The 13,663-nt window shown below is 36.0% G+C and overlaps 1 protein-coding gene across 3 annotated transcripts in view; it reads left to right on the plus strand.

Moving 5' to 3' along the window:
• The window catches only part of PARD3B (par-3 family cell polarity regulator beta), a 1,046,368-nt gene that overhangs the window by 143,986 nt on the left and 888,719 nt on the right, over nt 1–13,663 (plus strand). For all 3 annotated transcript variants that reach the window (XM_004764207.3, XM_004764208.3, XM_004764213.3), the window contains exon 2: nt 10,489–10,590. In XM_004764207.3, coding sequence (XP_004764264.1) covers nt 10,489–10,590 — 102 coding nt within the window. The remainder of the gene's footprint in view (nt 1–10,488; nt 10,591–13,663) is intronic.

Raw genomic sequence — 13,663 nt, forward strand, 5'->3', positions numbered from 1 at the left:
TGGCTGCTTCCCTTCTTTGGCTGTAGACTTTACATTCCTTTGGACCACACAAGCTTCTAAAACCTTGGCATCCAGGTCTTTGGACTATAAATTTCACTGAAAACAATGAACGGAAAGCATGAACCAAGATGGGATTGGGAGGGAGTCAAACCATAAGTGACTCTTAATCACACAAAACAAACTGAGGGTTGCTGGGGGGAGGGGGGTTGGGAGAAGGGGGTGGGATTATGGACATTGGGGAGGGTATGTGCTTTGGTGAGTGCTGTGAAGTGTGTAAACCTGGTGATTCACAGACCTGTACCCCTGGGGATAAAAATATATGTTTATAAAAAATACAAACTTAAAAAAATACGCTGTTTTCTTTAAAATTGTTTTCAAAACACCATTTTAGCATTACTAAATTAGTAATGGTTTAATGTTTTGGAAGTTTTTCATACTGGGAAGCTTTTGAAATAGCTGTATCAATTAAGATACAAGTGCAGTTTTTGCTAATTTCAGAATTTAACATTTGATTTTCCCGATAGAACTTTGGTTTTAAGATTGTAATGTATTTAATCCTGAAGATTTATATAAGGCTTTTATGCTTTTATGCATTTAACACTTAGATCCTAGAAAAAGGAAGTTTCATTTCCATATTCTTATAGAGTGTGCTGTGATAATGTAGGCAGTAGATTTGAAAATAATTAAAAATTGTCCTTTATTAAAAAAAAAGGAACTTAGATATCTGGACCATTTTTTCTCCTCTCTCAAATAAGTTTAGGTTAATTCCAGGATGAAAAAGAAACCTTTAAAGTCCTTTATACAAAGAAAGCGGCTGAGATTATGGTTACCTCATAAAGCCGAATGAAAAATGACATGGGGTGATTAAGATTCTTTTTAAATATTTTGTTGATAATATGAATTAGAAAGTGAAGTATATGACTTGATACTTAAATATTTTTCTCCCGTCTTGAAGAGGAGAATAAATAGTATTGTCAGAACTTGGATTATGAGATAAAATTGAAAATTTATCCTGGAATTGTTGGTGTTTTTATACTGAGACTACTTTTGTTAAAGGTAATATGTCACAAGCCAGGGCAACCACAATCTTCTTTGTGATTTATTGTGTATTGCAGTGTCTCTCACCTAAACCCCCACCATAAAGTGGGAGGACTCTAGATGGTCTGTGAGCCAGTAGATTCCTATGGCTTTTTGAATTTATGAATTTACTAGTCAAGCATTGAAAACCCCACATTTGGGGTAGAGGTGGGGAAGACCTGTTTTAGAATGAGAAATTAGTCTCTTTATAAATGAAAGTAATATACAATTCTCACATTTTTATTTTGTTTCTCTGAGTAATTCTGTTACTTTGGAAATAGAAGACATTTTTCCTTAAAGATGTTTATAAATTAGTGTATTTTCAGGTTATACAGCAAGACCCAAGAACAACTGACAGATTGAAAAGTGTAAATTTTGGTGTTTTGCTCAGACTTTCTGCTCAGAGTTGCACAATAATTTTGGAATCATGCTGAACCTCTGAAAACACTTTTCCTTATTGAAGTACAGTTCACACACAATGTTACATAAGTTTCAGGTGCACAACATAGTGATTCAACAACTTGACATATTAAGCTCACAGCAGAGCTCTAATCTGTTGCATACTGTGCTGTTAAACACCATTGACTGTATTCCCTATGTGGAACACTTTTTTTGATACAGCGGAGATTTCTTCTTGCAAGAAGTTTCTCTAACTTTAGGTTCAAAGCCCAGAGGAGCTTTGAGGTTCTAGATGTTGCAGGTGTCAGAGTTGGAAGGGCTTTTTAGGATCACACAATTCTTATCCTGTAGCCTCCTTGACAGATGGCAATGTAGCTTGACTCCTTACAGGAATGAAGAACTCACTACTTCTTCATACAACCCACTCCATTCAGGCACAGCTCCTTGTGAAAGGTCTTTCTCATGCTCCAATTCAGTATGCCTCTTTATTGTTTATGTAACTCTTCTGGAGCAGGACAGAACATGCCAAATCTTTCTTGTGCATGACAGCCTTTTAATTTGGTGGGACTCTGACTGATCTGGTCATTTAACTTTTACAAATTCACCTATAAAAGCTCAACCAAAGAAAGTTGGGGGATAAGAATTTGAGTAGTATAGCTAATTTGACTTACGTGAGCCATGAGCATGTATTCGAGAGGAAGCACGAAATGACTCTGCTACTACCTCTGTTGTCTCAATCTCCATATGATTATGGTAGTGTGTGAGTCTGTCTCTGCTGAATATGATTTTAAGTGTTTAAGATAAGCATTTTTCACAGTGTTGACTCCAACATAACCCATGTATTTTATCTCATGCTTAACTGAAAATATAATAATTTCCTGGATGAAAAATAAGTAGTGTTGGACTTGAGAGAGATGGTTGTCTCTAGCATGATGTTTCCCTGAGAGATGACTAATGATGATTTTAACAATGACAAGATTTCTGTCTTTGATAACTTGAGCCCAGTGCCATATAAACTGTGATTCTCCTATATTTGAAGTGGCGAAAGTGTTTCCCTTGGTGTTCTTTCATTTAAACAAAAATTAATCACATCACTGTGTAAGACTGATGATTTACAGACCTGTACCCCTGGGGCAAATAATACATTATATGTTAATGAAAATAATTTTTTAAAAATCACATCTTACCATGAGTGAGCTGGCCCTATTTCATTCCCCATATTGGTGTTCTTCTCTTTGTTAATGATTATCTCTTAAATTTTGAAAAAAAAATGCGTTAAATGTGGGTGATCACTTAGAGAATGAGAGTGTTACATGCTCTGTTCCACAGTAGTTCACAGGACTGTTGTCATAGCCCAAGATTGTGGTAACATTTTTAACATATTTGTCATACTCTTAACTCAATTAAGCCTATGGTTCATTAAGCCTCTTCTTTGGGTCTTGGAAGTTTTAAATAATTGATGGTCAGTGAACTACATTTTCTGTTGGTGGGTTAACTGGGCCTCCCTGTCTTTTGGCACTTTGACATTCCTTTCTCCTCCTAAAAATTTGTTCTTCTATTTCTAAGGAAACCTGTTCTAAACAGCTTTTTAGTGGTCTTCATTTATTTAATTATAGAAATGGTCATGTGTAAAGGGAAACTAGGTATTTCAGGTTGAAAGAAGAAATCACATTTTCCGAAGCAGAAAGTTTCTTTATGTAATTTTTTTTTTAAAGATTTTATTTATTTGAGAGAAAGAGAGAGTGAGAGCAAGAGCAAGAGAGCACAAGCAGGGGAAGCAGCAGAGGGAGATGGAGAAGCAGCCTTCCCACTGAGCAGGGGGCCCCATGTGGGGCTTATTCCCAGGACCCCAGGATCATGACCTCAGCTGAAGGCAGATACTTAACTGACTGAGCCACCTTGATGTCTCTAAACATTTTTTTTTTTTCTTTGAGAAAGAGAGAGCATGCATAAGAGCAAGGGAGAGGGAGAATCTTAAGCAGTTTCATGCCCAGAGCAGAGCTGGATGTGGGGTTTGATCTTTAAACCCTGTGATTATGTCCTGAGCTGAAATCAAGAGTCAGACGCTTAACTGCCTGAGCCATCAGGCACCCCTTTATAGAAATATTTTTTAAATGTAGCACACCTACAGGAAAGTGCACAAGTAAGTGCAGCCAGCGCACACATCAAGAAATAGAACATTCCTCCAGAGGCTCCTTTGTGGCTCTTTCCCTCTCAAGGGGTAAACGGGTCTCCTGACTTCTAAGATTGTGAATTAATTTAGCCTGTTTTTGAGCTTGTTCATGGAATCAGAGATGTACTTTTTTGTACTTGGCTAAGGTATTTTTTATTATGAATTGGGTGAATATTCCCAAGTTCGTTCATTGTGATCACCATCTAATATTTATCCTTTTTTCCCCTTTGTTTATCTGATGAATAACATCAGTTGATATTTGGATTTTAAACTACTCTTACATTAAGAAAATAAATTCCACATGGTCCTGATGTATCATTCTTTACATATATCACTGAATTTTGGTTTACACATGTTTTATTTAAGATTTTTGCTGCTGTATCCATTTTTTATGAATTTTATAACTGGTAATATGCTTGTAAGGGGTTGGTATCAATATTATGCTGTCCTTATAAAATGGGAGTCAGGAAAATTTTTCTCTAGTTTCTAGAAGTATTTATATGAGATTGACATTCTTTCTTCCTTAAAACATTAAGAAGATACTATCTGTGAGCTTATCTGAGTCTGGTTCTTAAAATTTAATTGTTATCTTTGTGTTTCTGTTTTCAACTTTTTGTCAATTTTGGTAAGTTGTATTTTTCAAAGAATTTGTTCATTTTCTTGTCAATTTTATAAGTCTATTTTTTCCCCAAATATTTTTAATATCATATCTGTAGGGTCTATGGTGGTGTTGCCTGCCTTTTTCTTTGACAGTATAAATTTTTTTTTTTTTAAGATCAAATTTACTAGGTTTTTGTCAGTTTTATCATGTTCATAGAATGGAGTTTGCTCTTTTGTCCCCTCTTTGTTTCCTTCCTTCTGTGTTTGTATTTGACTAGCTGTTATTTTTCTGGCTTCTTGAATTTAGTTTTTCTTTTTTGCTTATTTGCACTAACGGCCATACATTTGCCATTAAGCACTGCTTTAGCTGCATCCCACAATTTTTTTTTGTTTTAATTATTTTAGGTTAAAAACTGTTTTCTTACTTTCTTTATTTTTCATATATGGATAATTAAGAACTGTATTTCCTAATTTCCAAATAGCCAGACATTTTCTAGATATCTTTCTGGAATTGATTCAGCTTTGGTCAGAGAATATATTCTGAGTGATTCCAAACTTCTGAAGTTGATTATAAATTCTATGTGCACTTGTAGAGAATGTATTTTGTAATTTGGGGATACAGTGTCTTGTATATATGGAATTAAATAAATTATGTCAGTTTGTTAGTTGTATTCGTCAGATAGATTGTATCTTTGTTTCCTATCAAAAGTCTCACTGTGGAGGACATTAGGAGAAGGAAAGGAAGGTGAATTGGGGTAAATTGGAGGGGGAGATGAAAGATGAGACACTATGGGTTCTGAGAAACAAACTGAGGGTTATGGAGGGGAGGGAGTTGGGGGGGATGGGTGAGCCTGGTTGTGTATTAAGGAGGGCACATATTGCATGGAGCACTGGGTGTAGTGCACAAACAATCTTGGAACATGAAAAAAATAAAATGGTAAAAAAAAATATATATATATTTTCATGGAGTAAAAACATTATCCATTCATATGTTACCCTTTTTGTACCGTGACATTTATATATTACTTTAACTTTGTTGATTATATACATAAAGCCTAATAAAAGAAAATGTTCACTATGTTTTAAAAAAAGTCTCACTATGATTTTTGGATATATTTTTTAATTCTTTTTTTTCTTTTTCAAGTTTTTATTTAAATTTCAGTTAGTGTGCCTGTAGTGTAGTATTAGTTTCAGGTGTAGAATTTAGTGATTTATCACTTACATACAACACCCACTGCTCATCACAAGTGATGATTATACCCATCACCCATTTAGCCCACCCCTACGCTTTCCCTACAATAACCATCCTTTCTCTATAGTTAAGTAGATTTTTTAAAAAATATCTGTCCATTTTGGCAGTACGTGTTGGAGTTATGTTATTGGGTACATAGGTTTAGGATTGTTTCTTAACATAGCATTGACCCTTTTATCATTGTGAAATGTTCCCCTTTACCTTTAGTAATGTATCTTAAAGTCTCCTTCATCTGATGTTGGTGTGGCTATATCAAGCTTCTTTTGGTAGGATGATAGATTTTTCAAACTGTGAGTAAATCTACAGGTGGACTGATTCACCTTCATTGTTTACATAAATTGAGGCTTATAATTCTGTTGAATTTGCTGGGTGTTACTTTCAACTTAGCATTTAAAAACCCTTAGTGCCATTCTAGTTCTTCTGAGTTCTTTAGAAACATACTTGATTAAAGGGACATCAACTCATGTTCTTGTTATACCCTTTTCTCAAATTTGCATTGGTTAATCTTTTTCAGGAAGTTGGAGAAGTTTTCTAAGTCAGGGCGAGCTCATAATCTCAGTAACTATTACAGCCTTTTCTGGTTAATTCTATCCTTTCAGGTGTCAGTGCTGCTCTCGTAGGCTTTGCTCAGGCATCATTTTCAGGAACTGCTTTTTCCCTACACTGTGTGTTGTTGGTTATTCAAACTCTTGCTCTCTACTTGCCCCCTACTTGCCCCCAAACAGTCTCTAGACCTGTTCTGACTACTGTCTCTTTCCTGGGTGCTATTCTGGGGCATCTTACTCTGACACACTTAGGGAAAGATTTTGGGGCCTTCTCTTATTGCCCTGTTGTGTCCTTTACATTTGGACTTGAATGGGCTGCATTGTGCAGAAGGCCAAACATCCTCCATGTTTACTAATGATGAAGCAACTGAGGCCTAGAGGAATGGTGACTTACCTGAGTCCATGTACTTAAGGAGCAGCAGAGATGGATTTGATCCTCTTGCCTTATTCTTAGATACTTGTGTTGTTGTTTTTTTAAATCACTTGTTTTCTATGTCTTGGCTCTGCTGTTTATTAAGCATCTAACCTTGGGTAAGTCAATTCACCTACCTGTGACTTGGTTTTCTCATCTAAAAAATGGGTTGATAACTATTTCATGAGGCTGTTCAAGGCTAAAGAAGCTAATCATACAAAACTCACAGTACCCATAGCACCTGGCCTATAGTAACCACTAAAGTTATCTGCTATGACGATGATGATCAAAATGTTGAAATCTTATTTTGTGAATGTATTCCACAAAATTCATGAAATTAAATTCTACATAGAAGATTTTAATTTTCTATTAACTTTTAATTTTTACAATTGTTCTTCTGTCCCAATGGGTGAGATTATTTGTGTGAAAACATTAAGTCACCAAGAAACCAGCTGCACTACTGAGCTCTGTAATTGGGCACCACTGATAAAATAGTGCTTTTCCAACATTAGCTTTTTTTTTTTTTTTAATAGTGCTAATTTCACTTTTGGGCTTAGCTGCCATTGCAGGCTATTTTTTTCTCTTTTTGGACCAGAAGCATTTTGTTGAGAACCACCCATGTTTTTCCTCTTTTGATGGTTGACATAATCTCAGTGCTTGGTAATCAATAGCACTGTAGTATCTGGTTTGCCAGTCTACTTCTCCCGATACTGCAGATGGAAAACTACTGTTCTTCAAAACTCTGGCCAGTAGAGATTTTCTAAGGTATTAGTGTCAAATTTCATGTCATCTACCCAGAGTGAAGGATGTTTATTGCTACTAATATCTATGCCTTGTTGGAACAGTTTCTACATCGATCATTAGAAGTCCTCTGTAAAATGGTCGTCTTTCCATAATGCATATGCATTTGTTTCCTTTTCCAGTTCATCCTTATGGCTATTTTTAATTTTAAAATTCCAGTAGTGTTTAAGTTAACTGTGTATTATTTGAAGTTTACTATAAGATACTCTCAGAGGAAGCAATGTTTGTTATTTTTCAATACTTTAAGGACCTAAAAATGTAAGTTATGAGATTTATTGTATAACACATTTACTAGAGATATTTTCAAAATAATTTACATTTTACATATTACAGATATTTTGCAAAAGAAAGGTAAATTAATGTCACAATCCTGAAAAACACAGTAAACTTTTCCAATTGATTGTGTGAAACTAGACATATATGTGAACATCCTTCCATGTTCCATCAGTTTTATTCCTGGTGGTAATAAAACTAAGTAAATGAAATGCAAATCCTGACTGCAAGGTAATGGTTGAAGTTTTTACATGCATAAAGGAGTCAGGGTGAATTTATGGTCTTATAATGGCTGTTGGCTGCTAATATTGTATGTATATTTTTAAAATGATATATAGCTCCATGCCCAAAATGCCATGGAGGCAAAATCACAGTTAGTACGTGCTGTGTTTGTTGATTTACCTCCCTTGGACATGTAAAATATTAACTGAGATGACTTTGATAGAGCTTGTCTGTTTTTGTTCCGGATTGTGTGTGTGCCTGTTGTGAGTCTCCTCTTTTCTGAAGTGTACAAAATGGCAGTATCGATGGGAGATAGTCATGTTAGAATTGCAGTTTTTTAATATTCTAGTGGTATGTAGTTCACTTAAAAAGTTTTTTGGATTGAATATATGATTCTAAAATGTTCAAAATAACTTTTTTACTTGATTTAATACTGTGGGACTTTTTTTGGTACTCCTCGGAATCACAATTAGAAGAGTAGAGATAAATGTCATAGATGCAACTCCTAGGTCTTATCTTCCAGAAGGTCTTAGATCCTGCAAGCATGAGAGATGGCAAAATGCTGCGTGACTTAAGAACCCCATCACGCTGCCACCTGTCTGCTCCTTCCTGTGCTGCTGGTCACATCCCGTGCCCTCTTACCCCCTGAGTTTTCCTATTTTAAATCCGACTCCTTGGTTTTCTCCTGTGTTCCTACCTCTAGGCAGGAACACAGGCACACTTTAACATACACTGCAATAGTTGGAGGTAGTTGTTTACCTCAGTCTTAGGTGATAAAATCTGCTTTTATAAACTGAGCATGAGAAAAAAGGAGACAACTTAATAGATGTCTGCTTTCAAGTAATTGAAAATATAAAAAAAAACACAAACTCTTCAGAACTCTTCAGAATATATCACCTTTTATAAACATGGTTAGAATCAACAGATTTCATCTACAGTGCTGTAATATAGCAAAAACCAACTCAATGGATATTAATAGAAATTAATTAAATTGAACTCCCTTTGTAAGAAGGCAATTTTGACAAGGAAAATGTAATACCCTATAGATTTCAATTAGAAGTCCTGGCTATATTTCGAAAAAAATACATTGCTGATGGCATGGCCATAGCCAAAAGACTGAATTCCCAAAGATTATAGGGGGAGTTCTTTCTTTCTGTACAGTCCAGTGGCTGTTAGGTAGTGTTTTATCTACTCTAGTATTCTCCTTATTTAGAATCCAGTCTATTGTACTATTCTGCACTATTGTAAAGCTCACCTTTTATAGCACAATCACCTTGAATTGGTAAGGATCTCAGATTAAAGAATCTGATTGATGGGTGTGCTGTGCTTTTCTTTACCTGGTTATACAGTGACTGCTCCTATCCTTGTGATCTCGCTGGGTAAGAGAATCAGGTGGTTAAAGTTTCCCAATCATCAGTGTTTCCACTTACAAGGCTAGTATTAGAAGCAATGAAATTCCTTTCATTTTACTTGGAATAGCTCTTCAGGTACTCTATAGAAAACTTAATTTTTGAAATGTCAAAGGAGAATTCCTTTGGATTTTTTTTAAGCCTATGGCTTTACCAAGTCAGATTACTAAAAAGCTATATACTCGGGCCACATTTCAGTAGCCCTCTGCATAGATGCATTGAAAGCATTATTATTTAATAGTATATTCTTGCATTTTATTGGGGGCCAGGTAAAGAGGAGCCTGTGTGACAACCATTTCTATTAGTTTTTGTAAAATTGCAATTGAATTCTGGACTATGTTAGTTCTTATCCCTTCTAAAGATTCATATGATAAAGGCTTAGCACTTTATCCTAGAAGAATTATTCGCACTTTGAGAAGCTTTCTAAGAATCACAGAGCCAAACTGATAATAGCTCGGGTATTCTGGTAAAAAACTTGCTAATGTTTTTCTTCATTCACTGGTTCATGTCTTTGTCTCATTATTCTGGTTGACCTTCGTGTCCTTTCTGGAAGTAGGCAGCTGCATCATTTAATTCTGTGCTGTAGCGTCGGAGTATTTAACCACATATCAAATTGAGAAAATAATTCTTTCCCTTAAGCCTTACTTTCCTAAGCAGATTTTTAAAATAGTATTTGGAAATCTCCTAAATCACTTCTCCTGTTCAGCGAACTCCTTGTTCAGCTCCAAACACGGTTCAAGTCGCTGCTGTGTAGAGCTCTTGCTCTATGTGACATCCCAAATCTTGGGGAGGACAGGCATGGAGTGTGGAGATTTAAAAAGATGAAGAGGTCAGCAGTTACTCCGCACCATTGATAGATTCTAAACTGACGACTGTTGCCATCAAAGATTTCTGCCTTTTGATTCCCCCCACCACCCGCCCCTCGCCTACAACTTTGGGAATCTCAGTCTGAATTTCTAATCCCATTTCAAAGAGTGCCCTCAAAAAGTTCTTTTTTCTTCCCCCAAAGTATTCTTGGGGTTACCTAAATGAAAGTTATAAAAAATTTCTTGAATACACTTTTCAAATAACTGTGGCACTTTTATCTTTGCATTGTAATTTATCTTCTAGGATAATTGATGAAATAGGTCTGCTGTGATTTACTGATCTCCCTGAAACAGGATAAAAATGGCAAATGTTTATCGAAATAGAAGTAACATTTATTTTTGGTGTTCAAACATTTCGTTACTAAAGCCCATTTTTAAAATTGTCAACTTTTTAAAAAAAAATTAAACTGTATTTTTAAAAAGTCTACATCATGAAACTTGTTGATTGTTGTATCATAGGATCCTGGCTACTGGGTGAAGATTCATCACTTAGAATACACAGATGGAGGAATCCTGGACCCAGATGATGTTTTGGCAGATGTCGTTGAAGACAAAGACAAGGTAGATGACTAAAACTCTTCTGTTTTCCTCCGTAGAGCTCCGCGTTTCCTAGAGATTGAGATCCTTAACAAATGCATGTGTCAGTTATTATTAAAAGATACCATCTGTTCAGGCTTTACCTGAACAGCCCATAAATCAAAGTTCCTCATCAGTTGTTTGGAAAAACTTTGTCAAGGTTTGGGAATCTGTTCATGGTGGTCTAATTAGCAGACACTTCATTCCCAAGAGTTCCTCATGCGTCTCTGTAAATTAGTGTCAGGCACCGAGGCTGCTGGAGTTCCCATTGCCACTGCTGGCGCTGGGGTTTCTTCTTGGCCCTTGCTAAACAGTTAACTCAATACCTGTGATTTGAATGTGTTTCAAAATAGAGAAAACAACAGGCAGACAAATCTTATGAGGAACTATGGTGAAGATTTTTTCTTTTTTCTTTTTTTTTTAGAAAGTAGCTGGCAAAAACCCATCTTTTATTATAGTTTTTATTTTCATTTCTAAAATAAAAACAAAATACTAAATGGAATATTCCAAAAAGTTGTAACATATTTTGCCACCTGCTTGGGAGTAACCCCGTTGCAAATATCTTATTTTAATTAGATTTTTCTTCTGATGATAAACTGGAAAAGGTGTGAGAGGAAAATTCAGTGGCCTTACACTGAATTTTTGCAGTTGAGACACATTGTTCTATGGCCACTTCTGTGTTGGGCTCCTCTTATCAGTGGTTCCTGTGTCCTCCCGAATTGAACCACAGCTTTCCCTGAGGGATCCTGGCTTCAGTGTTTCTTCTCCTGTGTGTCCTCAGTGCTGTTTGTACTAGGCTAATTTATGTGTGTTTATGTGTTTCTCTCTTTTGTTTTTCTGCACTCTCTGGTGTGTGTGTGTGTGTGTGTGTGTGTGTGTGTGTCTGTGTATGTCTGTGTGTGTGTACCAACTGCACTGAAATGTAAGTGATTTAATGAACTCGGGTAAAATTTACATTTTTCCTTTTCTGTAAGATCTTTTTGGACTGTTCAAATTTCCAAAAGTCTTTGTGGACATTCTGTCCATTTATTTGCCCTGTTTTATGTTGGAACTCAACCCTGGTTTGCTAATTTGCTTTGTTTTATAATTACTCATTCCATAAGGAACTTATCTCCCGAAATATATTGTAAGTTCTATGTGACATGGACCAGAAGATTTTTATTTCCTTTGTGTTCCTTGTATTAATAATATCTGGTACATTCTCTTATCCGATTCTCAAAGAACACTTACTGCTTGGTCTCCCAGAAATTAATAATAATATTTACATTGATAACTTTAAGGGCCGACTTTTACTTCGGTATTTCTGTTTCACTTTCTGTCTACCTGCAGCCAGCTTCTTATTTTGACATAGTCTAGGCATTTGGTCTGTTTGTTAATGAAGAAGGTCTTCCCTTCTCAGATTTCACTGATGTCCATTGTATTAAAATTAAACGCCAAAAAGTAGCAAGTTTATGAAGGGCCAGAAGAAAATGTCTCACCCCAGCCTTGTCCAAGACCTAATTATAGGAAGGATGTTCCCATGAATGGTGCTGAGGGAAATCATTTGTCCTACAGAGCTCTTCCTTTAGAGAATTCTTTTTAACTATCCTGGCAGTGCCCTTTTAACTATAATCCATTTACTAGACACAGAAACTGCTTTTATTATATGTAATCTTGGTTTTAAAGGGACTTCACTGCTACTGAGTCAGGTGAAAAAAATGAGGTAGTCTGTTGAAATCCTAGCAAAGGATGAGGGCTGTTTGGGTACAGGTGTACCTATTTCCTTAATGTACTTTCACATTAAATACACGACGCCTAATTGGTATTGTGCTGCAGAGCAGATGAGAATGTACGCTTTGGATATTGCTGGGGAAAAAAATACATGCTCCCATTTTTTCCCTTTTAAAAATAATGTCAGTGAAAAAGCATCACTTTTTTTTTTTTTTTCCTGACATTGTCTCTGCAGTCTGAAGAGTTTCTGATAGTTTACGTATCTAGTATGGAAAGAAGGTTCCACCAGACTTTGTTTGACCATCCTTTTTTGTAAATTTAGATTGAGAAGTAATAGGAAGTGATACTCCTAAATGTTTAATGATCTATCAAATTCACCCAAATCCATGGAGACAATATCGAGCTTAGATAAAATTACAATCCACCTCTTTTCAAATTGGCTATCTAATAATCTCTTGCATTTACAATATGGAATGCAAGCCCAAAGAGGCATGGGTGGATGTACAGAATCCTTGGCCAATGCCACTTACCCCACTCCCTAGGAAAGCCTCTCACTACAGGTAAAAATTTGATAGCCCAACCCTAGCGGAGGAAGCAGCAGAAACAGAAATTTAGAATCAGAAAGCAGAGCTGGCTGAGGCCATTTATTTAGTGTCAGAGCCATCTGGTATACTTCTGCAAAGACTGAAATTAGAGGCTGAATGGTATTCTACTTAAAATCACACGGTATCCTAAGTAAATGACTTTCAAAACCTCTGGTACCAGAGGTGGTTTGCCTTTGGTCTTATCTCAGTTACTCTTTGGGCCAACACAATGCGTGGTGCACATGGTGCTTCTTTGGGAGATTTTTTTGGTCCTGTTTCGACTTGCTTTCCCAGTAGAGTCCCTTCACAGGCAAGCCTAGATAACCATGTTGCACTATTTCTATGCTATGTTTTCTTGAAATATTATTGGAGCAACTTTGGAATTTTGTATCTTACAATAACTAATATTTGTATAAAATCTTATGCTGTGACTTAATTCTCCAGTTGTAACACCCATTCTTCAAATTCTCCTGTTTTTTTGAATCTGTTTGATGATTCAAGTTCTTTGGGATAAATACATGAAAATTTACAGTTTTACACTAATGCCTTTTCTCTGGCTGCCCAAGGCTACTGACGTAGTTCACACAATAACAACTACTTAACATTTTATGGAGTGGTTTTATTTCATAGTGACCCTGTGGGCAGGAGCTATTTGTTATCCCTATTTTTAGTTTCTGAGAATAGCCGCAGAAATTGTAAGTGCTGGAGATCACACAGGTTGTCCGTGGCAGAATCAAACTAGAATTTAAATTTCCATACTCGTT

The sequence above is a fragment of the Mustela putorius genome, unplaced genomic scaffold (assembly GCF_011764305.1).
Source record: "Mustela putorius furo isolate JIRA1106 unplaced genomic scaffold, ASM1176430v1.1 tig00000275_pilon_pilon_pilon, whole genome shotgun sequence".
NCBI lineage: Eukaryota > Metazoa > Chordata > Mammalia > Carnivora > Mustelidae > Mustela > Mustela putorius.